Source organism: Cyrtonyx montezumae, unplaced genomic scaffold (genome assembly GCF_038088225.1).
Source record: "Cyrtonyx montezumae isolate F1298 unplaced genomic scaffold, pur_monq_1.0 scaffold_3, whole genome shotgun sequence".
Lineage (NCBI taxonomy): Eukaryota > Metazoa > Chordata > Aves > Galliformes > Odontophoridae > Cyrtonyx > Cyrtonyx montezumae.
In genome coordinates this window covers 137,941,759-137,969,750 of record NW_027072034.1, presented here as the reverse complement: position 1 = coordinate 137,969,750, position 27,992 = coordinate 137,941,759, and the positions used below count along the sequence as shown (strand labels likewise).

Here is a 27,992-nt window from a genome sequence, read left to right as displayed (position 1 = left end):
GTGGAAATTCTTTGCTCAGAGGGTGGTGAGGTACTGGAACAGGCTGCCCGGAGAAGCTGAGGATGCCCCACCCCTGGAGGCATTACAGGTCAGGTTGATGGGACCCTGGGAAACCTGATCTGGTGGGTGGCAACCCTACCTATAGTAGGGGTGTTGCATCTTAAAACCAAGCAGCAAAACCAGGACAGAAACGTCCACTCAGCTCCTGACGCGACTGAGTCTGCGCATGCGCATACTCTCCTGCTATCTGTGGGCGCGTGCCCACTGGAACCGCGTAGCTCCGCCTCCCGCCTCTATTTTGTGCTCGCAGCGTTGCCATGGGGATCAAGGGTCGCCCGGACGCCCAACCGCTCATTTGGCTGCGGGTTGATGTTCGTGCACCAGGGTTTCGCGTTGTGCTCTGGGCTCCTCGTCCCGGTAGCCTCCTGAGACGACATGAAGAAGATATTCACCTTTAGAAAGAAGAAGAAACGGGAGTCGCCGCCGTCCTGCAGTGCCACTTCTCCGTGCCCCACCGGTGCGTACGAGCTCCGGCCGAAGGAGCTGAGCAAGCTGCACCGAGCAGCCGCTGCAGGAGTGCTGGTCCAGGTGCGGCAGGCACTGAAGAAGTACAGCATCGATGGACGCGACAAGGAGCAGCGGTGAGGGCGGCGGGACGGGATGGGACGGGCGCGGCTGTAGCAAGGAGCTTTTGGGTGATCTGCCTTGGAGGAACTGATCTTGTGGAGGAGGCTCATCAGCCTGCCTGTGATGGGATCTGCTAGGGCGGGAGGGAACGGCCTCAGATTGTGCCAGGGGAGGTTCAGGTTGGATGTTGAAGTCAACTTTTTGTTCAAAAAAGCGGTTGTGCACTGGCACGTGCTGACCAGGGGGGCGGTGAAGTCACCGTCCCTAAGAAATGTGTAGGAGTGATACTAAGGGACACGGTTTAGTGCGCAGCGTTGGTGATAGGTGGACAGGTGGACTGGATATCTTGGAGGCCTTTTCCAACCTTTAATGATTGTGTGAAAAAGAAAAACACTCCCTATAAATTCTTGACGAGTTGCAGGATTTCACGTGACCTTGGAGGGAGAAAGATGCTGACTGCTTTCTTGCTCATCTGCTGCTCTGCTGGAGCAGGTGTCCCATGCAGGAGGAACTGTGCCTTCTGTTTGTGCTGCCTTGCCCTGTGTTTTTAGGGGGGAAAATGCATCTGTTCAGCCTTCATAAAAGAAGATTCAGGGGGGATCTGAGCCATGTCTATAAGTATCTAAGGAATGGGAGGCAAAGGGATGAGGCTGTACTCTTCTCTGCAGTGTGTGGTGATAGGAATAGGGGTAATGGCCACAAACTGAAGCATAGGAAGTTCTGCGCAAATGTGTGTGGGATATTCTTCGCAGTGCAGTGCCGGAGCACTGGCACAGGCTGCACAGAGAGGCGGTGGAGTCTCCTTCTCTAGAGACGTTCAAAACCCACCTGGACACCCACGTGTGCAACCTAGGCTAGGGAGCTGCTTTGGCAGGGGGTTGGACTCAAAGAGGTCTCTTCCAGCCCCTACAGTTCTGTGATTCGGTGAAACTCCTGCAGGTACTGTTCGGATGACTGCAGCTTTGGATACAAGCACACTGAGTAGTTGTCGTCAGACCCTTAGCAGTTTGAAAAAGCCCCTTTCTTTCTGTCTTTAACCTGAAGAAAAGAAGTTTAATTTTCTCATGCGTATTGGAAACACAGCTTTCCCTCTCAGAAGGGGACTTCCTCTGTGATAACGCGTTTATATCATAGCTGTAAGCACCAGGAAGGTCAGGTATTATTTGTTTTAGTCAGAATACCAGTGTTCTGCCATCTGCTCTGCCAGACGTTGTCAGATGTAGAACACTTTTGCACCAAACTGGTTGCAGTAATAACCAAGCTAGTGCATGAATATTTTTCCTATAAAACCCATCTCCTGCATCTATGATATGAGTCTGCTGCGTGAATGATCCTGGGAGAACCTAGAATTTTACATGCCACCACAGCTCTCAGATTCCCAAGCTTTAGTCTCCCTTACTGTACCACAAGCAACTTTCTGTCAAAGGCAGCAGCCAGTGCCTTGACACAGGAATCTTTGTGAAAGTTCAGTTTTCCAGTGGAGAAAATGTTGTCTCATTCAGCAGATGCTATGGAAGGTTGTTCCTAGCCCTCCTCAGGCTTTGGGTGTACAACTTCTGTTACTCGTAATGGAACGAGCTTGGGATTTTTAATTTTATTGTGTTTAACATTTTGGGAGGTGATTGGGATGGAGAAATTAAATTTGCCCTATTTGTGTACCACAGACTGAAATGATTTATTTAGCTACCAGTTTCAATTTACACATTTAATTTTCAGGACAGCACTGCATCTTGCTTGTGCAAATGGACATGCGGATGTCGTTACGTTTCTAGTAGAAAACAACTGTAAGCTCAATCTTCCTGACACAGATAACAGATCACCGCTGATGAAGGTAGGTAGAACATGTTATGCTCCGTATGCAAGTAGGAATTATTGATTGTGTTTTAAAAGATGGATGTCTTACCAGATTCTTTATGTAAGTCTGTTTAGAAACATGCAAGCTGTAATTGGCGTGGGCTAGCTCATCTTGGAAAATGATTTTATATTCCAGGATTGAGAAGTTGTAGTAGTCGTGACACGGTGAAATATGACTGCTGGAAATTTTGCCTTTTTTTGTGTGTGTTGTTTCCAGGCAGTACAGTGCCAGCAAGAAAAATGTGCGACAGTCCTGCTGGAGCACGGTGCTGATCCAAACCTGGCCGATGCTAGCGGCAACACTGCCCTTCACATGGCTGCTGTAGCTCCTAACACATCTCTAGCAAGGATGTTAATTGAGCACAGTGCCCATATTGATGCTAAGAATAAGGTACATTTTGAGATTCGGTAGGGAAGATCTTCCAAAAAGTTGCATCAGGATTTTTATTGAAGCTTCTTCGTTTGTTTCTTTTGATTTTTAACTTGAGTTATTTCTGTCCTCTCAGGAGGGATGTACTCCCCTTATTCTCGCTGTCTCTGAACATCATGAAGAGATGGTAGAGCTCCTCCTTAAAAAAGGAGCTGATGTTCACGCTCGAGATAAAGGTGAAAGGTGAGGAGGTGATCTAAACTCTGTGGGTCACCTAAATTGTCTTCAAGTTGGACTGATGAGAAGTATGGGATTGAGTGTTGAAGCAGAAAGGCACACAGAGAAGTTCCCTGAGTGATTGGTGAAAGCAGGTCTGAAAGCTGGTGTCATGCATTACTGCATGTTTTCTGCATTGAGAACTGCAAGAAAAGTTGCAGTAGCCTCTGTGGCAGGAAAGTGCTGTCGTGCCAGCAGCATTGCATTTATGCCCTAGAGGGTTTTTCAGATTGTCACATAGCTTGTACTCAAGCGTTGTCAATGTAGAAGCTCTTCTGTTCATAAAGTGATTTTATTTTTCTTTGAAAGTGAGCAAATGGGGATTAAAATAATTACAATGTCTGAGTAAAGTTATATATTTTGTCTTTTTGATGCTTCAGAACCCCTCTTATGACTGCTGCGGCTGGTGGGGAGCTTAAGTTGATAAAACTTCTTCTTTGCTATGGTGCTGATCTTTCCCATAAAGACACTAATGGATGGACAGCTGAGGATTATGCTATTATTCACGGACATTCTAGGTAAGCTTTAAATTTATTGCTAAGTTTTCAGTTATCGGTGTTGGATTTGGACCTATGTAATAACAGGACCAAGGTTTAATTGTGTGTTGAGACCCCTCTTGAAGATGTATTCAGGGACATCTTCTGACATGTACTGTTCATGTGTCTGGTGTTGATTTGAAAGTTGAAGAGGGCTTCTGCTCAAAATTCTCTAGAAGATTTCATGTGTTTGTTGCTAAGCTCATATCTGCCTAGTATTCACTCTTTATTAAAGTGTCTGTAGCCCGCAGTTATTGAGATGGAACTTGAAAAACTGAAATGTTTTGAGAAGAGTTTACAAACAGAACCATTGCTATTACCGTCTTCACTTCCCCTGCTCAGTAACCATCTACCTTCTGTTTCAGAAAAGATCTAGCTGTTATTTCTTTTGTTAAATTACTGAGCAGTTTTACTTACTCTTATGCGTGAGCGTTTAACCCATGGCATTCGTTCCTAAGAGTGTGGTTGTATTTGTAAAAACTGGACTGCAAAAATGTGCCAAGCAGAAGTAAATAACTTCATAGATATGGATGTGCATGTATAGAATGGTCATGTCTGGAATACTTTAGCATGTTACAGTCAGGCAATAAGTAGACTGTGTTACCCTGACTGAATATATCAATCATTTTGGCTATGGATGTGTCTAGAGTGGATAGTAGGAGGCTCTTACTATTCCATTAAGTGTTGTGTGCAGGTATGGGATTATTTTTCTCAAATGCATTTCCTCTCTTTCTATAGTCTTAGTAAACAACTGGCAGACGGGGAGAACACAGGGGAAGCTTCTGCACGTGATAGCCAAGACATCGCAGTACCTATGACTCCTGACAAGTCTAGTGCTACTGTCTTTACCTTGGGTGCACCTGCTATGGACCGAGGTAGGATTTTTAACTGTGGTAGAGCTAATGAGAAAATCATGATGGTTTCTTCCTTAGGTTGGTTTGTATCTTTTTAGTTTACGGCGCTTAGTATTGATTTTGGTGGAAGCATCAGTTCGACTGTTGCAAGAAGTTTTATGAATGTGCTTGCTTGCGGCTACTTTGAAATGCATCTCAACAGATTGTGAGGACAGTTGTGATTTGTGTTCATTACATCTATCCACTCATACAGTTGTCACCTTCAGCACCCATCAAGTTGCTCCATTATTTGAGTTTTCCTTTTGGCAAGGAGGAGAAGGGAAGACGGGGAACAAACTAGGTTAGAGTGACCTTGTTTATTCAGGTGTGCAGTTTTTCTTAGAGATGCTCTTTCAGATCCTTGCTCAGAAGATCAGATTGCAACAGCTGTAGTTTTGTCCTGAATTGTTTTATCTTTTGTAGCAGTGAAGCAGCAGATGACTTGCAAGAAGATGCATGTTTTGTTGAGTTCCACAGGATTTCTGTCACTTTGTTTTAATTATTATATTAATTGTGATAGTTTCACCCGTACTAAGCTCCTTGTAGAAAGTCACATAACTTCTCACCTTCAATTACAGTTGTTTTTGTGCTGTGGAGACATTAACAAAAATTGTCTTGGACAGGTAACTTCATCAGCAACAATGGTACAGTGTTTGTGTATACTGCATCTTTTTGGACATGGTTTGGTTTATGATAAAAGTGATGCTTTTCTTCAGCTCCAATCGGTTTTATTTAAGGAAGACCACAGGACTTTGTGATCCAGAAATACTATAGCTTTGCCTCGTTGCTTTGTAATTAAAGGAAGGGAACTCCTTTAAAATCCAGGCAGCGTTTATATGCTCATATTGCCCCAAAGGAATCTTAGAAAACCACTGTTTTAGTATAAAGGAAATGTTTACCTTGCCATTTACATTTCAGGCCCCCCTAACATAGGAGATTTTATTTATTCCTTATTTTAAGGGCTTTGTGTCAGAATTATGTCAAACACAATTCATTATCTATTACACTTGCTCAAAATTTATTATTATTATTGTAAGGCGTTGGGAAGTATAAACAAAGAATACACGGCATATTTTTTCTTCCCAGACTCTTCACAGATATAATAGATTTTAGACCCAAGTGATATTGTCTTTGACTTAGGAGCAGTTGCTTTGAAATCGACATTGGTTGGAAAAGTTTCTCGTAGGTTGGTTTTGCAGATTTGTTTGCTTGCTCTTCGGTGGGGCTTGATACAGTTGGTTTAATCATCAAAATCCTGTTTTCATCCCAAACCCACTCAGTTGCTACCTTCTGTGCATGTAGATAGTTTCTCTTTTTCTCCACAGTAAGGGCTGACAGGCCTGGATCACTTTAAAATATGAAGGATTCTTATTCTGAGTAGAAGGTAGACTAAATATTAGGATGGAATTGTTTACTGTGAGGGTGGTGAGACGCTGGTCCAGGTTGCCCAGTGAGGCTGTGGATGCCTTGAACCTTGAATGCCCCAGAGGTTGATGGTTCAGCAGTGAGCTAATTCTCTAGGGAGCCATCATTTTTGTGAAGGAGTATTTGCCCCGTGAGAGGGGGCTGAGAAAATGGGCTTACTCAGCCTGAAGAAGAGGGAGCTTTGAAAGGTCCTAACAGTGGCTTCTAATGCGGATCAAAAGACAAAGCCGGGTGCTTCCCTGTGATACCTGGCAGGAGGTGGAAGTGCAAGAGCCACGTGGAAATGGTAGCAAGAAAGTTTCTAACTGGAAATGAAAAGTGTTGCCATGATAAGGATGGCAAAAGAGAGAGGTTGGACCGTTTCTCTTCTTGGAGGTGTTCAAGACTACACTGAATAAAGCCCTAACCAACTTTTCCTGACCTGAAAGCTGAGCTGGCTCTAAGTAGTTGGCTGATAGACTTCTGGAGATCCCTTCTGACGCGACTTACCGTATGATCTTAGGTGTGAATTACTACCTCCACTGGACTGATGAAAACTTGCAGTGTAGTATAGCATGCCCGGGTAATGCTCCTTTTGTCTCTTGTATATCCTTTGATGATTCACTGTGGAGAACTGCTGGTGATTCTTCTATCTAAGGACAGCCTTTAGCTCTCAAGTATGCTTTTTGATTTTCTTTACGTTTTTCAGAATAATCCATAGCTTGGAAGAGCAGCAAATAAAATGCAAATATCTCTCATTTTACCTCTGTTTTTATCATTTTATTTTTACAATATAGTTTGAAAAAGCACTGTTTTGTAGATGCTTTCCTTCGTGGTGTTTTTATTGAATTGGCCACTCCAGCTTCCATACTATTATGAACCGTTTTTCCGTGTTCAGTGTTGGTACTAATTAATTTTTACTATGCAAAATCTAATTTCCACTTTTCCATTTATATTTGAACAGCAATAGATGACATTTCCGGAGGAGGTTCAATAAGGTGAGACTTCTAAAAATACCAAACACTTACTTGAGAAATGATTTGAGAGAACCAGTATTTATTTTGCTTTGTTTTCTAAGAAGTTCTGAAAAAGAGGACGATAATGACCGTCGGCATACTTCTGACGAAGAAGAACTGGATTTTACCCCCAAGGTACAGTGCCTTTGTAGGAAAATGGCTATGTCAAGTAAGTTATTTTAAGGCAGTTCTCTATTAGATTGCAGTAAACTGCTTTTCCAGACAATTCATTTTTTTCTCCTTAAAAGGAGTCTCTGGTCTGTCAACCTTTCTTCAGCTCTGAGTTTTTCCAAAAAGAGATGTACCTTTGGCAGAACATGCAGTAGATTTATGGTCTGGGGCAAAAACGCAGTAGATACCAAGATAAAAAAACAGATTTTTGTAGCTGTTCCTTGAGTCAGATTTGCAGACTTTAGGGGTTGGTAAGTTAATAACCTATTTTGTTCTCTTTCAAACTTTGCTATGGTTTCCCCTAGTTTACATGGTAGAATGCTAACTGATAATCAAAAAGAATATTTATTTATCAAAATCTAGTCAAACTGTTCATCACCTGGTTCTCTTTTCTTTCTCACTAGGTTCCTTGAGTGCTTAATGCTTGAGCTGCTCAAATAAGGATCTTTTTCTTTTTTCCTTTCTCTGTGGGATGACATTCCGTGCTTGTACATAATCTCACGCTGCATTATTTTCTTTGGTTTTGGATACTTTGATTTTACTCTTTTTATAAGCTACATCTGCTCACTCCTACTGTTCTTATTGATGTTCTGAAGGATTGACGTTTTTTTCAGTGATGTCTGGAGTATGTAGTCAGTTGCACTGGGATTCTGCAATGATTAGGATTTGGTAGTTCAACACACTCTGCAATGCTGGAGATGGAAGCATGTGTACTTTAAACATCATTCCATTTGCTTACATTGATTTAAATTGAAGTGATGCATATTTCAAGCGTTGTTTTGAAATTTACAGATCTGTCACTGAGTGGAGTTTAAATATAACCTATTTATGCTTCAAGCTTAAGGAACACTTAAGTTACGTGAGTTGTGTTCACATACAAGTAAGCAACCAGACTGCAATCCCAAGTGTAGATGTATTTTACTTATGTGTAAAAAAAAAAACAAAACATTTTTCTTGGGATTGTTATGCACCTACAGATAGTTTTGAAGTAAAATAGTCACTGACTTGTATACATGAAGAATGTTTGTGTAATTAAAATTGAAGGATCTAGAAAGCATATAAGTACTTTCAAAAGGAGTCAGCCTTTTATTTACTGTTCAAGATTTGATGTAGGTAAAAGATTTGTTTAAAAACAAACAAGCTAATAAAAAATAGATCAAATAATTATTTTAAAATGTATTTTCATTTGCAGAAGCCACAGAAGCCAAACTTGGCAGTGTTAATGAATGTTTCCCCAAAGTTCCAGAATAATAGTAAGTTATTTGGAAAAGACTTCATGATAGAATGACATACAAATGAAAGCTTGCTAAGTAATTTCATTTTGTGTGGTTGTTTTTTGTTGGGTTTTTTTTCCACTTGGCTATAGTAAACGAAGAAGGTAGTATTATGAGAACAGAACAAATAGTCATTTCAGGGTAAAATAAGTCAGATAATGAAAATGAAGATACTGAGTCCCCTCCTAATCTTTTGTCTGTGATAAGTATTTCCCCCACCCTGCCCTTACCTGGCTTCTTGTCCATACTGTCCCAGAGGAGTCCTCTCCTGTGTTTTAAATGGGTAAAATGCCTGTTGCTATTTGTATAACTCATTTGATTCATACTCCTTTTTCCTGTCATGGATGATGAAGATGCTGAAGAAGAGCAGTGTAAACAAGTAGATAATAAATTCCATGAAGTGCTGAAACAAGGAAGTGAAAACTTGTGTCTAAATACAAGGGCAGCATTTACCTCGAGCACAAAAGTAAGTGTACTGCGATGATTCAAGTGCAAGAGTTTATTAAGGGCAATACAGATAAGCAACAGTAAACAGTGTTCCTGTTAATACTTTGCCATGTATGCATACTTTCCTATTTTGATACTAAAAATATCTTACTCGTAGCCAAAGACATTTCTTATTCATAAGAATAGTATCAGACATCATTTTCAATATTTTTAATATGCGATTACAAGGACAAAGATGAAGAAGTTCATTTTTTCTGGAAACTGTGGTCCTGAGTAATATAAGTGAAGCTGGAATTAGGCTGCCACAAGGAAGTGCTTCAGGGCTTTGCCTAACCAGGGATGAAGTTTACAGCATGAGGCATTGCTGTTTAATCATACAGATTCATGTAATTGAAGGCCTTTAGAAACTTAGTTGAGCTTTGCTTCATTTTAGTCTTACTCGTGAAAAGTGTTTTCCAAGTTGTTGATGAATGGTGAAGAACATATTTGTTTCTGTCCTTTCCAACTGTTTTGGTCAATCTCTTTCAGGAAGAAAAGTCAAAACAGGAGAAGGAAGACACTGGTGAAGAGCTGCTTACTGCAGTTCTTATGGGTGTGGAAAACTCTGTTTGTAGTAATACCCGTCAAGTCCAAGATGCTGCTCATGTGAGAAGTGAGTTAATTAAATACTGATCCCGATTATTCCTCTATAAGTATAGTTGCTCCATTAAGGAATTAAAATGGTCATTATCCTCAAAGATGATAAATGCTGCTGTTACCAGTGAACCCTAGCCAGCAGGGGTAGAGGTGATTTGAAGAGGTGCTTCATCTTGTTCAGTTTTAAGATGTAGAAGGTCTCTCCAGTGCTACTCCTCTGTGTGCTTGAGCAGCTGAGAGTATGGGTACTTTGGTACTCCCCTCAGGGTCTCAGAGCAGGGGAAGATACCGTTTCCATAGTCTGTCTCCAGAGCAGAGCTTGCGGCAGCAGTATATGTTTTCAGAGCATGTGTAGCTATCTATTGGTCAGATGCTGCACAGAGGGTCTGGCAGAAGCACTCGAGGTACGTGCTCTTCTGTCTTTGCGCATTTTCCCCTAAGCAAGCATTTGGCAAACGATAAGTAGTCAGCACCCGGGCTGGAATTAACAATTATAGTTTCCCAGAGTGGAGACCATCACTACTCTCTGCCTCTTTCCTGCAAATGTTCCATGCATTTCTGTGTGAATGAATCCTGAGTTTATTTAACATAAAGATGTAGCTTAAAACAGAGAAATGAAGGTGGTCTGTTCTGGCCAGGAGTTTGGTAGTGACACTCAACATTATGCTCTGCTGGCAGAGAAGAGACTAGACTGGTAATTGCTAAACTGAAAAATGCTTGCAGTTGTGTGGGCTAAGTACTGGAACGGTGAGCTCCTACTCCATTTTTAAATGGCAGTCCTTAAGTATCTACCTTCTTGGAATCTTAGTCAGGGGAGGACTTGCTTGATAGCATTTAACAAGGAGCTGTGTGTGGCGGCAGCTTCCTCTTAGTGTGACAGTTTTTTGCATGATGCTTGTATGGCATGTCCTGTACACCGGGAAGTGATCATAAATGCCAAATGCTGGAGGTAGGCTAGAGGGAAGATGACTCGAGCTCTGTTTTTGCTGAGACTGCAGCATGCTGGAGTGTTTTCCTGAACATTATCCAAATGTGAGGAATATGGCCATATCAGCTGTCATCCTCAGGCATCTTTTGTTGGAAAAGAGATAAGAGGAGTAGAGGAACACTGTGATGTGACTGCGTGTGAAGATACCCATGAATATAACTCATTTCTTGGTTGGTTTGTCCTCTGCTGTAGAACCGTTACTCTTCTTTCAGATCCTGGGTTTGACTGATGGGTGATAAAAGTGGGGTGCAGTGAACTCTCAATGTCTCTCTTTGTCCATCCTTTGTAGGTGCCCTGCCAGCAGTAGGAGCAGAAAAAGAGCAAGAGTCTGAGTCTCCCTTGGATTCTGAGGTACTTCCTGTGAAATGTGTATCTCCTCAGTGTAGGGGAGAGTCAGATGAGAGCTACTTGAGAGCTTCCCTTTGAATTGAGCCCTGCCCCTGATGAGGCTTGTTTACCTCGTGTTGTTGCTGCTCTATGTCTGTAACTGGGGGTCTTTGAAGTTCTTACACGGTAGATTGTGTGTTCAGTTAGTGGTGGGACAAAGTTAGGTCAAACTGCTTACGTGGGCCTCCTAGCTACTGGCTTTGGAGTTGGTTTTCTAGCATGATGTTGATACAGCATGGTTTACTGCACATAAAAACTTGTTAGCTGCTCAGGGGAGCTTGTGTGAGGATTGTTTTTCTCACTGTCCAGCTCTATTCTGCCAATGCAGTTGGAATTAAATGGTTGTCTCCCGAGTGAGCAGCACAGACATTTAGATTTTTCTGTATAGAACTTCTATCTTTTGTAGATACACTTAATCCATTTTTCAAAAGTGTTCAACAAATACCGAGTGTGTTGGCTGTTTTTATCCGTTCTGTCTGAGATAAGTAACAAGACAAAAGTGAGCAGGGTCTGTAGCTAGCCCTCCTCTTGGTTGTTCTTTTCTTGTTGTTGTTTTTGCTTTTTTGTGAGGAAAAACAAACTCATCCCCTACCCCTTTCTTAAAAATACAAGACTAAGATTTTCAAGGTAGCCTTAATCTCTGTTAGCTTTGCCTTGTTAGCCTTTAATAGCCTTTAATCAACACAAATCACACTTGTTTTCTTTTTGCAATGGAGTGATTGGTGCATTCTCTCACCACTGTGGGGTACAAGCCCCTCGAGCATAAGCTCCTTGTTTATTATCAACATCTTGATTTCCCATGTTAATTTCTTTTGTGGCTGTCTGGTTTGCCAAGCTTGATCAACATGAGAGAATAGTTCAGATGAGACGTGAGGATGTTTTTTCCCTTTTATTAGAGATACAAAAACCTTTGATACAAAGATTAAATTAAAGATTGAAGATTAAATTACATTACAGAAAAAACAAGTTTGTACCAATTCTCATGCATGTGTTTTACATTGTACAGTCGGATTCCGAAAGCCTGAGAAAAGTATCACCTGGTGTGTTGCTCCCAGCTGCAGATGAACATGGAGCGTGCTTGCTGAATAATTCAGGGGAGCACAACAATGGTAACTTTCTCATAGATTGGATTTGTCTGTGTTTATAGACAAGTGAACTTTTTCTAGTGTTTTCCATAGGAGCCCTGTTGTGTTCTGGGTGTGTGCTTTAGCAGTGAAGAAATGCTGGGCTCTTGTTAATTAACACCAGTTAACACTGCTCTTGCTGGCCTGGAAGTTCTCGCGTGTGTTGTGTGTGTTGTCTGGACATGTATGTTTTTTTTTTGCTTTAATTTGCTGCTCAACGTGGTAAGAGTGGTGTCTGGTTGAGTTAAACTTGAGGATAAATTCAGGTTTTGTTGCTGAGGGTTTCTGCCTGCAGCTTGTGGCATTTACCTTATGACCATCCTGATTGAGCATGAGAGAGCAGGAAAGTTTTGTTATCGGAATAAAACTTGTCTCTTTTTAAAAATGATTTGGCAGTCCAGCTTATAATATGGGTACAACGACATAACTGAAAAGGCTAATCCAATTTTAGCTTAGTAGGCTGGAACCAGATCTTTGCAAGCTTCTGGGAGCTCTAAATCAGCTTTTCAATTGTCTTGAAAGTCTGCTTCATATGATTCAGCTAAGTTAAGTTTGAAATCAGTATGGAAAGGGGGAAGAGGTGATTATGGTGATCTTTCTATGGTACATCTGTGTTACTTGACCACCAAGTGAACTAAAATCAAATCTTGATGTTTTTTTGTTGTTGTAGTAAGTTGTAATAAGTCATGTTCATTACAAAAATGTGATTTCTTCACTGTAGATGAGTGCTCCGATTCTGTCTTTCATGCGCCATCATCATCTGAAGAAGAGATTGTCATGGAAGCCATTGAAAGCTGTGGGGAGCAGGTATGTGAAAACAGATATTATGAGTTATAGTCTGAATTAGTGAACTGTGTTATGCATTTAGGTAAAAGAAAGCTTACCTCTCAGTAAATAGTTCTGAAAAGAGAGTCTTGTACATGAGGATTTTATCATCTGAAGTTAGATACTATCTTCTTAGAGTTGTGTAAAATGCTTGCTGCTGCGATGGATACTTGACATCGTCCTGATGTGTTTCCAGCTGGTTTGCTTAAACACTGCAGTGTTTTTCTTTGTGTGCAGAGCTGAGAAGCAGTGCAGTTGTGATTTTTTTTTTCCTATCCAAAATATGTATTCAATTGGGAGCAAGATTTTTCTATTATCTGATTGTTTCTTTGATAAAATATGCCATATTTTCCTCTTTGTAAGAGAAAGATCAAGCAAAAACCTGAAATATGATGATCTGTCAATGCTTTCTCTGCTTCTGCAAAAGGTAGCCTTGTGTGATCAAGTTAAAAAGTGTTTGAAAATAATTTTTGGAGGCCATTATGGAGGAATATAAAGCAGGCATTCCGTTTGTATTGGGCATACAGGACAGGACGGGGTAGGGATCTCCAGTGAGTGTCTAGAGTCTTCTGTAATACCTCAAGGGACAGTGGAGCAAGTATTTTCAACCACATGCCCAGGCACCGTGGAAGAGGGATGTGAATTTCAAGAGGTAGAGAACAGAACTTAAGTACTGAAAGAAGGTAGTAGACGTGCAAAAAGAGTGGAGCCTGGGAGCAGAATGGCTGGTACAAGCGTTGGCTGACTGAGATGCTCCTCTCCATTGTGAAAGATTTTTGCAGAGTTAGGATGTGGAGGGAGAAAAGGGCCTGTATAACCAGTGTGAGAAGATCAATGGTCTTGGCCCCTTGGGACACCAAGGCTGCAGGCCTAATTCTGAAGGGAACACAAACCAAGGAGCATGTTGCAGGGACTGTGACACGTGATATGAGCAGTCAGCACCATTGAGGAATAGAGTGTGAAGTCAGAGCTACGAGGAGACTGCAGAGAGGATGCAGTTGGTGGGTTTGAGGCATGGTACAGCTTTGGTAGATGTTTTGCTTTTTGATTTTTGGGCTGAGGGCAGGAACCAACAGGTTTTCCTAGTAAATATTTTTCTTGGAAGCTTGGAATGGAATTTAATAATTCTGACTCCGGGGAGCACAAATGATTGTAATGTAGCCAGTTCTCCTTGTGGTGGGTAGTAAAAAGCTTGTTAATCACTCACACTGTGTTAACACAGCTCGCAGGGTGTTGTAGAGTGCCAGATAGTAGAAAGTGATGGAGGATGGGGAATTTAAGGCAGTTGTGTTCTACATTGTTGTTGATAGTTTTGTTGGTTTCTGTTTGGTCGGGTTTTTTTGTTGTTGTTGTTTTGTTTTCTTAAGTAGTGTACTAAAACATAAAGTCCTTTTAGCCTGCCTTCTCTCTATAACTGGTAAAAGCAATGCTCGTGATCAGAGAAATCTAAAGGAAGAAAAACCATTGTTTCTAAACTACATCCTTCTATTTCCTTCTTAAAATAAATAAATAAATAAATAAGGTAGTTTTTTTATTTTTGTTGCATGATCGCATAAGTCTGCAACATCATCACTTGGCTTAACCGTAATTTCCTTTTTCTTGGTAATTTGTCTGTCTCTATCTGCTTATTTAAGGTTAAATGCATTTTAGAAACTACCAACTTGGTAGAAAGGACAGCACATGAAAAGCAGACTGACAGAGCAGAAATTTCTCCTCAGGAAGCCCTAACAAAAAACAAGGAATCCCACAGTGCTGACAAGCTAAAATCGTGGGAAGAAAGATATGAAAGAATGTGGGTTGAAAATGAGAAAATGGAATTGAAAGCAATTTTTAAAAAGGTTACAGCAGAGCTGAAGCAGCGTTTTGGTGAAATTGACGAATCTGAAAAATCTACGTCCCTTGCGGCAGAAGTGGCAGAAGATGACTTTAAGGAAGAACTGGAGAATTTTTGTGTTTCATCTTGGGTGACAGAATCAAGTAATAAGTTAGGAAGTAAAGGTGAATTTGGAGATACGAAACTTAACGCAGACCTAGAAGAACCCAAATTGGAAATTGTCATTTCAAATTGTGCCGTCCTTCCTGATCACAGTAATTTAAATGCAAACATGGACAATATCTGGAGTGCAGACGAAGAAGACTGTGCTAAGTGCACAGATAATACAGAAGTACCTCTAGCAAAAGGAGAGGAAATGGAAGAGAATGAGAATGGGATTAGTAGGAATGTAGAGGTAAGTCCTGAATATTCCCCGAGACATTGTCTAGAAACAAATATTTTGGATGGCATTTCTAATATTCCCCCTAAAATAAGACGGATTTCCACAAATGATGAAAGTACACTTGGTTTGATAAGAGAGAGGAAATTTGACAAGGATTTCCAGAGACTGCCTTAGTGAAATCAAGGAAATGGGAGGAATGGAAATAAAAAACTAGAGACTAGAGTGGTACTTTTCTCAAAACCTTCTAATTACGTTGTGGGGAAAACAAAATGTAGTGTTTCAGTTTAACAATAGGTGGCAGTCAGTTCCAGTGTAAGTAGTGATCACCTCATTGCTGTAAAAAGAAATGCATACAAGTACACCAATTTTGATTCTCAGTCAAGGAATGAAAATAGCTTCTGAACAGGGTCTTGACTAATCTCTTCGTTTGCTGTGATTTGTGCATGGTGTGCCTTCATTGCCTTTCACTAAAACTCCTGATTGCTGTGAAACTTTCTGCTTGTGAGTTTGGGGTTTCTTTTTCCTCGTCATTAAGGAAGTGCTCCGTCATTCATCCGCTCTTTATTTTGTGTTTCTACAAGTAATGGTGTGTAGTCCATCTAATTCCTTATCCATCAGTCATGACTTATTGTTTCTGTCCTAAGGGCTGTGTTTTTTTGTGATACTTTAAATCATGAGTGAAATCAGAGTATTTTCAATGACTTCATACTTTTTGTGGAGCAATTTTTTGTTTTTTGTTTTATTTTTCATTATTTCAGAAGTCAGCCTTAGATTCTTTGGTCTTACATACAGTTTTTATCGCCTTTAGGAACAAAAAAATACATGAAGCTTAACTTTCTCTTCGTAGGTTGAGAAGGAAGAAGGGAAGCAGAAACATTTCAAAAAGCAAACAATGGAGAAACAAGATCTTGATAAATTCAGTACACCAGCAGGCGATATTACCAGTCAACCAGTGAAAGAAAAGTTTGCTCTAAGGAAGAATGAAGAAAAAACTGAGAGTGAAAGAACGATAGAAGAAGAAATGCACACAGAGAATTCTTCATCTGAGGAGAGATTAAAATTAACAGAAATGCCACTAAAAAGGTAAACTAATAAAATAATCTGTAATTTTTATTTGTAATATTTAGGGGTTCTAGCTTCAGGGTTTTTCTGGTCTTGTGTTTGAAGCACTTTCCTCAGTGAAAGCTATGCCGAGTTGTCCCATGATTCTCAAGCTTTTAAAAATATGTTTTTCTAAGAACTGAGTGCACATTGGACGTTCAATTTTATTTCACTGGAGGAGATAGAGATCTTGTGAATTTCTTCCTTAAAACGGACACTAATGGGGTCTTCAGAATCTTAGCTGGAGATTGAGAAGAAGCTATTTTCCTAATAAATAGCCACTCAGAACAGAAAAGCAGAAACTTAATTTATTTTCTCCCTTTTCTAGGAGATGCTAGTGTTCCTCGTGTACTTGTTTTCATTAAACTCAGATCCCCTTTTTCAGGAAAAAGGGAAAGATAATATTACCAAACAGGTCTAAAAAGTTTGAAGAAGACACAGATGCTTTTGCATAACTCTAGGCAGGATTTTTTTATCTGTGTCTTCTTGAGGAAAATCTGTGCTCTATGTGCATCCCCTGATTGGGACAGAGAAGCGTTACAGCTTGAATGTTTTCCAAGATCTTGGGAATCAAGTCTGTGTTTTATCGCAGACATCTTTAGTCTTGTCTTTGTTGTGTTGTTTTTTTTCCTAGAGTGTTTCTTTTTTTATGTAATGTACGCAATTGGTGATTTTTTTTCTTTCTGTTCAATGCTGTAAATCTGTTCTGAATGCAAAAAGGAAGAAGAAAAAGAAGAAGAAAAGGCAGTCTTCAAAGAAGAAGGCTAAGCAGAAGATTCAAGGATTAATGGATGATAGCACTGTCAGTGAAACATCTCAAGATGAAGAAAGGTACTAAATATAAGGAATATTATAAATAATTTAATAATTACAAAAATTGGCCTGAAAACGAAAGGTAAGATTTATAAACTGAATGCATAGGGATTGTTCTATGCCAAACAAGACCTGGGGGTACAGGTGGTTGGCGAGCTGGATGTGAGCCATGTGGAGAAAACAAGGTACAGTGGGTACAGGCTGCACTGGGAGAAGTATCATCTTGGTATAAAAGATGTTTTTGAAGGAGAACAGTCAATTCCTGGAACAGTCTTCCCAGTGACATGATAGAATTTCCTGTGATTGGAGATCTTCAGGACACAATTGGACTGGGTGCAAGATAGTCTCCTTTAGGCTCCCTTTCCCCACGTGGACCTAATGACCTTTAAGGTCCCTTTCAACCTGAACTGTTCTATAATTCCTAATACCATGCAGAAAACATAGCCATTCAGTACACATAAAGAGGTGTTTTTGTTGTTTCTTTTTTTTTTTTTGCCTTCGACTACATGTAAAAAAGTTTTGTTATTAAACTGTAGTTTAATTTTCTTCTGAAACTAAGTTTTCAGAGCAATTTCAGTTATTGTTTGTAATGCAGTATAAGCATTCCAGTACTGAAGTGTCTTTCTGTTTTCCAGACGTGCAACAAGAACAGGGAGCAAGAAGAAAAAGGTACTGTAAAATTACGTTTTTATCAGCTTTTAATCACTTAAAGGGTAATAGCTTTTACATCAAGTTCAAGATGCAAACGATTTCTGCTAGTATGCAACTTTGTACTGTTTTAGCCAAATCTCTGAGTGAGAGGATGAATGTTCTTGCATTTATAATGATCTGCAATAATATAGTGTTGTATACTTACCACACTGTATTGTCCGTAGGTCAGCACACAGATGGCTGTTACTGATGACCTTGATTTAACACAGTCCTCTGACACAACTACATGGGATGCTGAGTGGACAACTTCAAACTGCAAAAAAGCTATGTTGCTGTTAGAACAGCTTAGTGCGGTTTATGCAGGTAAACTTCTAAATCACTTTGTTTTCTGTTACAAGTTCCTCTCTTTTTTCCTGCTGGTACCTCTTAGTAAGTCATGAAAATTGCTCCCCAAAATATCTTTGCCAAAAAATATATATATATAATCAAATATGCTTGCATGTATACACATAGCTTGATATAAATATAAGCAGCACTAATTTTCTTAATCTTTTCTAATAATTCAAAATGCACATATGGATTACCTGCCCTCTCACTTCTATTCTTCAGCAGGACAGGAGGTGAAAATAGAATTTAAAAAGTTCAAGAACTGACATAAAGGCAGGGCCATCACTAATTGCTGTCATGGGCAAAACAGGCTCCACTTGGGGAAAATTGATTTCATTGTTTGCCAATTAAATTTGGTAGTGGGAACGATAAAAAGAAATAAATGAAACACCTTCCACCCACCACTTTCACACACTTAATTTTGCTCCTTCAGCCTCTTCATGCTTTTCCCCTGCTCTAGCATAAGTCCCTCTACAGGCTGTAGTGCGGGCTGCAGGAAAACACCTGCTCCATTATGGTCCTCTCCACAGGTTGATTAGGAATCTGCTTCCACACCTGGAGTGCATCCTCCTTCCTCTCTCTCCTTCATCTTACCTTTACGTTACCACTGCTATTATTTACGCTTTTTTTTTCCTCCTTCTCTGTCTATGTGGTATTTTTTGCCCTTTCCAATACATGCTTACTTGGAGGTACCATGAGCTTGGCTGATAGGCTAAACTGTGTCCTGCAGTGGGTCTGTTGGACCCGTCTGTATTTGGCACGGTTTTCTCTGTCTGTCTTACAGAGACTTGCTGAAAACCTTGCCACCTAGCCCCAGTACAGCAATGAATTAAATAGATTGTATGTGCAATCTCGTGTATTTTTTTCCTCCATATAGGTTCTGCTGTGCCGCTGAAAATTCAAAACATACTACTTGAATATGAACAGATGATAGGTCGTGAAAAAAACCACCATACAGCTGTCCAGAGCAAAGCCTGGAAATTGGAAAATGAAAAAGAGGAGATGCAATTAATAGCAGAAGAGACTAAAGATTTGAAATCCATGTTGGCTCACCAAGAAGTTGAATTCATAAGTGACATCCAAAGCCTTAGGTATGCAATCTTGTATTTGATCATGTGTGTTATCCTGATCACGTTTTAGAAGATGCTGACGGTCTAGCCACCAACAACGTGCCATGTCCCCTAGTGCTACATCCATGTATCTCTGAAGTACCTCTATGGATAGGGAAGTACAAGTATTTTTAAGAGTCGCGCTTCACAGATTTTGTCTTTGTACCTTCCGTTTTTAAATAAAATTAGGAACTGTGGCAACTCCACAGACTGCCAATTGAAGCAGTTTAGTGGGTGTGTTTGACTGAAGGTCAAATTTGAGATCATTCCCTTGTCCTCATCTGCTAGATGCAGATGGTTTATAATTACTGTTTACACTATTTCAGGGGAGTGGCCAGCAGGCATTATACAAAATACATCAAGAACGAATTCCAAGCCGTGCACATGGGATGGAGGGATCCCTTGTGAGGATAGCCAGGGAAATGCTCGGGTTTGTGAACTGCTTTGCTGAGAAGGCCCTGGGAGCTTTGGCAGATTTAAGCCTCACAAAAGCCAGAATGATCTCACAGCCCTGTAGGCCGAGAGTATCCTGGCTTCTGTTAAGAGGAGCAGAGCGTCAAGAAGCTGAGGGGAGTGATAGCTCTTGTTGGTCTTTTTTGCTGCACCGAGTCCAACTTTTGGACTCTCCATACATGAGATCATAATCAGCATGTGTGAGTGCAGCGGAGGCATTCTAGGCTGATCACAGAGCACGAAGCACTTCTCTCTGTGAGAAGAAGTCGAGGAGGTGTGTCAGAAGTCTCCCAGTGTCTGGAAGGGGATTATGAGTAAGACAGAGCAGTTCCTAATTTGGCCTGGATTTGATTCTGAATGTTTTTCAAAATTCCCAAACATCTATAAATTGCAAGGAATTAATTTTTTTTCTATATGAAATCTCAAAACTATTAGCTACACATTTGTAAAAGCTGTACTTTTTGAGAAATTAAAGCAATAATTATAAGCCATTTAAATCCTAATGTTACAGCCAGTCTTTTGAGCTATTTATTAGTGGTCACTACTAATGAAGCAGATTCATTTTCCAGACTTAGTAAAGCGGATTTTTTGGGGCACCTCTTTATGTTCATAGTTGCTTTCTTATTTGTTGACAAAGATATTGGAAAAATATTCAAAATAACTACCAAATACGAACATACTTTCTTGTTTACTTACTGTGGACACGCAGTGAACAGTTTTAACCACATCAGTGAACAGTTTTAACCAATCAAACTGCTGATGTTTTCAGTTATTAAAAAAAATAAAGCCTCACATTCTCCAAGGCTTTTTTTATCAGATTGAAAATCAAGTTGCTGATATTCCTCCTACATGTAGATCCAATGACTTTTAGAACTGTGCTTTTCAATCATTCTGAGCTTAACATTTCTAAATCTGTTTTTGGAATACTGTCCTTACTCTTTCAGAATAAAAATAAAAAGGTTACTCTACACGTGGTGAACAGTTGTTGTAGTCTTAGAGGAGGCTTGCTTAAAAGTTTTTGGATCTGTCTTAGGTTAAGTGATGTGCTCTTTTGTTAGCACTACTTTCAGTCTCCATGAGTTCTCACTATGTAGATGATGATCACTACATTAAGAGCAGTTTATTTTGATACTAAAAGTTTATGGTATTTTGATCTGGTGAGACAGTGAGCTAATTTTGAATGAAGTGTGCACCTGTAATGTGAAGTTTTGGGGGTTTTTTTTAGAAATTTTAGAAGTGTACATTCTTCATATCTGCCTACATAAACTGGAAAACACATGATGAATTTTATACGTCACTTAATGGCTTATTTGTCAGTCTTGTACAGCTCACGTACAAGATGTCTTCCACCACTAATGGGTTGAAATTGGATTTTAAAAGTTTAAAATTACAGCAAAAATATTGCATTTGAAAAGATGTGGCATTTTTACAGTTTGTTTCTGCGAGCTCATAATGTGGCATATTTACTTTTTTGTCAGTGCTTTAATTCCTCAAATATTCTCTTTCAAATCCCAGATTTTCTTTGAAACAAGAAGAGGAAAGGAGGCTTAAAGCTGAAATGCAAAATGAAACAATGAAAGAACAACTGAGGAAGAAAGAAGATCAGTATTATAGAGAGACAGAGAAGAAACAACAACTTGAATTGCATGCAAGGAATTTAGAAACAGAGTTAATATCGCTGAGAAAACTCTTGAAGCAGGTATATTAAACATTCAGTTTTTCTGTTTCTTGATACTAATTGATACTGTATTCTGGGATGTCCACTGAAAATGTACCTTGTTTGTGCAACAGGCATTAGGTAATTATCTTGGTACATTTTGAGGACATATTACAAACATAGTAAGAGCACATGAAAATGGTCCTTAGGGATCTTCAGTGGCCACACTGTTCTGGCAGGAGCAATAAATGGTTAGCATCACCTCTTTCAGTTTGCCTGAATGTAATGGCAGTGTGGTTTGCATTAGTTTGCCTCCTGGTCTGTTTGTTCAGTTGGCCAGTCCTCTTCTGGGTCTCACCTCATTAGTAGTCTTCGTAAATCTCGTACAGCTCAATTTGTACAGCAGTATTGCTAGCTTTTGGTAAACTGAAAATATAATGACATGTTCTGAAGCATTTCTAAATGTTAGCACTGAGTTACAGATGTAGGCTTAAGCCCTTGCAGTAGCATATAGTTAATGGAATTAGTGTGCTTTTGGAAATGTTACTTGTTGGCTTTATGCTGTTCTTACAGGCAGATCTTTGCCTGTAAGCATATAAGTGTACATCTCTATTTTCAGTGTGTATATATAGTATGTTAGAAAGATAACTTGGGTTTCTGCTTAAACTCTGTACATTTCCAAGAAAGGTAGTTTTACCTTTTTCTTTTGTTACAGAGTGTGATTCGTTAAGTATAAAACTTTAGAGCGCTAATTTTTTGCAACAGGTTGGAAAAGACCTCCAAGATCATCAAGTCCAACAGCAACCAAACCATACTACCCTAGCTCTAACAACCCACTGCTAAATCATGTCCCTGAGCACCACATCCAGATGGGTTTTAAACACATTCCGGGATGGTGACTCAACCACCTCCCGGAGGAGCCTATTCCAGTGCTTAACCAGTTAACATGCAGTGCTTAAACATGTTTATTTGCAAACATGGAAGATTGATGTTCAGGCCGTTCTATGATTTTATGATAAACAGCTCTTATTAGAATTAATAGAACGTAAGAATGCAAAGAATGAAACAGGAAGGTATTGCTAATTGTGATTTTGCTCAGGATTCACAAGTTTCATTATATTGCTGTAGACTGAAGAAGAGCGTGATGAAATACAGATGCAGCTCACTCAGGAAAAGAGTGCTAGAGCCCTACAAGAAGGAATTTTGAACAGCCACCTGCAGAGGCAGAAGGATCTGGAAGTACAGTCAAGGAAGACTATGGAAAAAAATTCAGAGGTAAGCAGTTCCATTTCTAATGCATGTGATTATATTTCACTGTGCTCATTCTAAAGTCATAAGAAAAATAACTCTTTGTGCCTGTTGGTGGATTATCTACAGTTTATCACTATGACCTGGTTTTGTTACTGCTTTCTTTAAAAAACTCTGGATAGCAGCATCAATCCCATATATACCTGAATTGCATGTGGAAGTAGGAAGCCACTGGAAAATAAGATGCTGTTTACCCAGTTTCTTAAGCTATCTGCTGTTCCTCATTGTGTAGTTGTTACCATCATTTTTAAGGTTTTTAGTTGTGAAACACCCAGATATTTTGGGATTAACTAGGAAAGAACTTGGTTGAGGCTGTTTGTGATCCCATTGCTTGGGTTTTGAATTTATTATTATACTACCACCACATTTTTGTTTCCATTTTTTTTCATCATTTGCCTGTATTGATTATTTTTATCTCAACCCATGAGTTCAATTTTGTTTCCAGATCTCTCCCTCATCCCACTTAGCGGTGAGGAGTGAGCAAATGACTGTGTGGTGCCTGGCTGCCTGCCAGGTTAAACCACAATTTCCCAAGTGACTATTTATTCATGTCCTTTATCACTCAGGAATCTGACACTAGTGAAAGAGAAAAGGATCTGTTGTACAAAAATCAGTTTAAAAATCATTTTTGTTGTACAAAAAACCACTTCTTCTTAAGATGATAGAAAATTGAAGTGTTAGTGTTATGCCGTTATTAATTTATGTGTGCCTTTTAGGAGTTCTGAGGCATGTGCCAATCCTCCAATAAATTGATTTCAGACACTGATTGAAGTCTTACGTATTTTCTGATGTGTAGACTTATGTAAATGTGTTCATTCTTTATGATTCTGCAGAAATCTGTTTAGCCAGAGAGAAGAAAGACTAATTAGGAACTAAGTAAATCTCCTCCCGAAAACTGATAGAGTGCATGAATATGAAATGTGCTGCCATGCAGATTACTAGCATACTTGGTGTCTTGAATGTGCAAGAAACAAGTATGGCTCCCATATCTGCATGTAGATTACAGAAAATGAGAAAGACTGGAGCATAACAGGGATGGTAGGAGCAAGGAATTCCTTGTACCTTCTTCAGCAAAGGGGTTGGACTCAGATGATCTCTTGAAGTCCCTTCCAATGCCTGCAATTCTGTGATTGTGAGCAGTTATACAGCTGTAGGGTAATGCGAGAATACATTATGAATGTTCTTAGAAGTAAAGTATTCTCGATTCCAGGTAGGGTAATGATTAAGAAGTTGGCTTAACCATTTTGGTTAATCTTTCTTTCCTTTCTAGAGAATAGGAAATGATCACATTCAGTTTTTAGATACCTTGATAATAAAGTTTGTGTCCCCCAACGATTTGAGTAGTGCGCTGAAATTACTCTTCTGTCAGATAGACGCCTTATTTTTGTTTATTTTTAAAGATAACATAGGGAAATAACTCTTAGAGAGTTGTCAGTTGTCTTAACTTGTGAATTGCTTTATATTCTTCCTCCCTCTTTTTGAAGATCCTAGATAAAGAATGTATTAATCCACAGTGAACTCAGTAAGAAGGCTCTAAGAGGATGTGATTCAGCATCTTCTTAAAGCTTCAGAGGAGATTCAGGAACACATGTGGATTTAATTATGCCTGCATAGTGAAAGAAAAGCACAATGAATGGTCTAATATAAGGTCACACCTTTGATCATTGGAGTTACATCTGCAGTCAAACATTGCAGCAGAGTTCTTTGTGTTTTCTTAGGGGAAAAAAAATACATGATGGCAGTGTGCTTGTGTGATAAAGGTTACTGTGTGCAAGTGCCTGCTGGTGGAGACAAAATTTCTTACCTTTCAATTCACTCTGAAGACTGAATTATATAATCTAGACAGTTTAAAGAAGTAAAGTGATATGTCATGCATTTCCTCCTGTTCTTCTGTTTCTTCAGTGTACGGTCAGACAGCTGCAGCAGGAGCTTGCTGAAGCTCTTAAGAAGCAGTCTATGTCAGAAGCATCACTTGAAGTTACTACACGGTACCGCAGTGATCTTGAGGAAGACAATTTGCGCTTGCAAAAGGGATTGGACAGGGTGAAAAACAAGGTACAGGTAAAGTGTAACTCATACCTATAAATCCGAGGGTGTTTTTCCCCGTTTCTGGTGTAGAAGAGAAAAATTATGTTCTGAATGTGAGTAGCAGAGAGGTTAAGAGGTTAGCAGTGATACCCCGTCATAATTCATGAAGCCATAGAAATCTTTGCCAGCTGGCCTCCTTCCTTTGTAGTGCAAGAAAAGAGTTACTGGAATCATGAAAAAAAAACCAAACAAACAACTATTTTCTTTTGCAAGTAGGGGACATTGATTTCCATTGAGCAGAAGAGCAGCCCTAGCACCTTTCAGCCTATTCCCACAAGTTAAATTCTGCTAGTTTGGTATTTGTATTTGGAATTTGGTGCAGAATTTGGAATACTTGCTGCAGAAGAGCTGAGGAAGGCTGGAACTCGAGGAATCCTATTGGCAACAGTTTAAAAGCTGTTCTTCCTTTAAAAGATGAGCTTGACTTTCCTTTGGCTTTGGTACTGAGTCAGCAGATGACAGTTCCAGTCCTGATGGTATTCCCCTTTATGAATTTTTAAAGAATAATTTTACACCCCTCTGAGTTCATTTTATTACTGTCTGTAGGTTACTGAACTTTCTCAGAAGCTGGAGTTAGAGTCTAAAAAATGCATCCATCTGGAAGCACAAAACCAGGGTTTGAAAGAAGCGCTGTATACTCTGCATGAGAGCCATGAAAAACTGGAGAAGAACAAACGCCAGCTTAAGGAAGAAGTGGCAAAACTCAGACATCATTTGGAGACTAATACGGTGAATCTCATCCAAATAGAACAGTATAAGAAAGAGATAGATGAACGAGCCGCACAAGAAGTCAGACAAAAACTACAAGAAGTCAATGTTTTTTTGCAGGTAAATGAATTTCTTGAGTCTGTCTGTCATTTTTATTAAGCATATATATATTTTTCATTTTTTTATTTGATGCTTAGTGCTGTGCGTGTGTCTTTCCTGTACAGGAGAATGAAAAATTGTTGGGTGAACGTGCTTTTGTGTGTGCAGTGTGCCTGTAGGTTTCCAACATAATAGCATTCCTGTGACAGACGTCTGTTTTGCAGTTCTTAAAGGGTATTGCAGACTGGTGATCTTGATATTGCTGCTCATCAGCACGGGAATATTGCAACCTAGAGATGGTTTGGCCATAGATACAGGTCACTGTACAGGATAAAATGCTCAGGGAATGAGTCACTGAAGTTACCATGGGGCAGGAAGAGTGGGGAGGGCAATTCTCATCATTTCTTTGTAGAATCCTTTTTGTGTGCCCCGTCCTACAGAGATATCAGAGCAGCTTCTAAAAGAAGGCTAAGTAATATTGCTAAGAGCAGATCTCTGTTTAGATGAAAACAGTTATGTAATGTGTTGGTTCTGGGCTTCTGCCTTGATTTCCTGATGGTAGTGAGTAGGTACAGTTGCCTCAGCTGTGTAAAACTGTGCCCTGGGGGGGGAAGGATAGTTCACATTTTCTTTGCAGTGCTTGAAATTGTGTTATCTGCTTCAGGCCCAGGCAGACTTCCAGGACCGTTTAGAAGAAATTAGAGCCAGTCATCATGCCTCACTGACAAACCAACTAAAGCACAGAATTGAAAGTCTCGAATATGAGTTGGACAGAATAAAGAACACTCAACAAGACAATGTTTTTCAACAAGAATCCACAAAGGCAGAAGCAGAAAGATACAAAGAAAGGTACCTGGAAGAAATGAAAGCTAGAAAATACCTAGGAAATAAGCTGAAATAAACATCTTTATTGCATTTTGAGTATAAGTTCTCAATAAGACCAAGTGCCGGGTCCTGCACTTTGGCCACAATAACCCCATGCAATGCTATAGGCTTGGGGCAGAATGGCTTGAAGAATGTAGAGAGGAAAAGGACCTGGGGGTGTTGGTTGATGCTCGGCTTAACATGATCCGGCAATGTGCCCAGGTGGCCCAGAAGGCCAACGGCATCCTGGCCTGTATTAGAAATAGTGTAGCCAGCAGGAGCAGGGAGGTGATCATCCCCCTGTACTCAGCTCTGGTACGGCCGCACCTCGAGTACTGTGTTCAGTTTTGGGCCCCTCACTACAAGAAGGACATTGAGGCCCTGGAGCGTGTTCAGAGAAGGGCAACAAAACTGGTGAGGGGTCTGGAGCACAAGTCTTATGAGGAGCGGCTGAGGGAGCTGGGATTGTTTAGTCTGGAGAAGAGGAGGCTCAGAGGAGACCTTATTGCACTCTACCACTTCCTGAAGGGAGGTTGTGGTGAGGAGGGGGTGGGCCTCTTCTCCCTGATAAATAATGACAGGACGAGAGGGAATGGCCACAAGTTGCGCCGGGGAAGATTTAGATTAGACCTGAGGAAACATTTTTTTTCTGAAAGAGTGGTCAGGCACTGGAATGGCCTGCCTAGGGAGGTGGTTGAGGCACCATCCCTAGCACTGTTCAAGAAGTGTTTAGATGAGGTGCTAAGGGATTTGATTTCGTAGTAGTTGGGTAGGGATAGTGATAGGAGGATGGTTGCACTAGATGACCTTGTAGGTCCTTTCCAACCTTATGAACCTATGAATGTACTAAAAAATAGCACTCTGCACTTCCCTGTTGGTTACTGAGGTACAGCTGATATGTTTTGCACTCAGGATAAGAACCATATCTATTTTTTCTTACTATCAGATTGAGTAATGTTGGTTCTTGAACTTGAGAGAACTGTCTTAAGTGCTTTTGATTACAATAGATGTGTTATTTTGTTTCACTTGTGTTCCTTGTTTTAACAAAAGCATTCCCTTTTCTCTGTTTAAATCCTTTCACTGTTTGCGTTAATGTTTCTAGTGTTATTTTAATGCACAGGAGGTTATTGTTTGGCTTTCTGCCAGCTGTTTCAGTTCTGATACTGTGAATATTTCTGCTGATTAAGTGATAAAGTTTTACCAACGTTTAAGCTGGAAAACAGTGCACTTTACATTGTTGTGTCACTTTTACACACCTTGGGTCTAAAAGTACTGTGAGTGTGTAGCCGTGCCAAGAAAGCTTTAATGTGATCTCTTTGACATGTTTGATTTGGTATCCATGTGTCACGCTCCAATATAAAGGAGGGCGACAAAGGTTCTTAGATTATGTATATACCCAGCGTGAGATTAAGAAACAACGGTTCAGATGTTTGTCTGACCAGTTCATTACCAATATTAACTTGGGAGATGGGGAAGGCGGACGCTGTTAGGGTGATGGGGAAGGGAAGGCGAGCGATAGGAAAGATAGGAAGGAAGCAAGGGTTTGTACAACGCAAGGAAAGTCACCAGCCAGGATCCCAGGGGCGGTCCGGTTGCAAGCGGCTCCGACGGTCCGAGGCAGAAGAGCAGGGGTGGCAGAAGCGGGGAGAACAGCAGCAGCGACGGGCAGCCCTGAGCAGCAAGCAGTTGTCCTGGAGAAGCGGCACCGGG

General features: G+C 40.2%; 1 protein-coding gene and 1 long non-coding RNA gene across 2 annotated transcripts; both read left to right on the top strand.

Annotated features, from left to right (window-relative positions):
- The first annotated feature begins 435 nt into the window (after positions 1-435).
- LOC136051478 (ankyrin repeat domain-containing protein 26-like) lies at positions 436-26,319 on the top strand. The gene is made up of 24 exons (XM_065740918.1): positions 436-641; positions 2,344-2,458; positions 2,699-2,872; positions 2,988-3,094; positions 3,508-3,645; positions 4,402-4,538; positions 6,925-6,958; positions 7,042-7,111; positions 11,886-11,988; positions 12,725-12,810; positions 14,463-15,217; positions 15,723-15,732; positions 15,892-16,126; positions 16,841-16,976; positions 17,594-17,627; positions 17,834-17,972; positions 18,874-19,087; positions 21,074-21,257; positions 22,344-22,490; positions 23,090-23,136; positions 23,240-23,249; positions 24,426-24,584; positions 25,158-25,439; positions 26,083-26,319. Exons 1-24 carry the CDS (start codon positions 436-438, stop codon positions 26,317-26,319), a joined length of 3,759 nt encoding a protein of 1,252 aa, XP_065596990.1.
- On the top strand, positions 8,862-10,831 carry LOC136051860 (uncharacterized). Its single transcript, XR_010622503.1, has 3 exons — positions 8,862-8,887; positions 9,397-9,520; positions 10,782-10,831. It is a non-coding gene; the product is annotated as an uncharacterized LOC136051860 (long non-coding RNA).
- Positions 26,320-27,992: the final 1,673 nt, after the last annotated feature.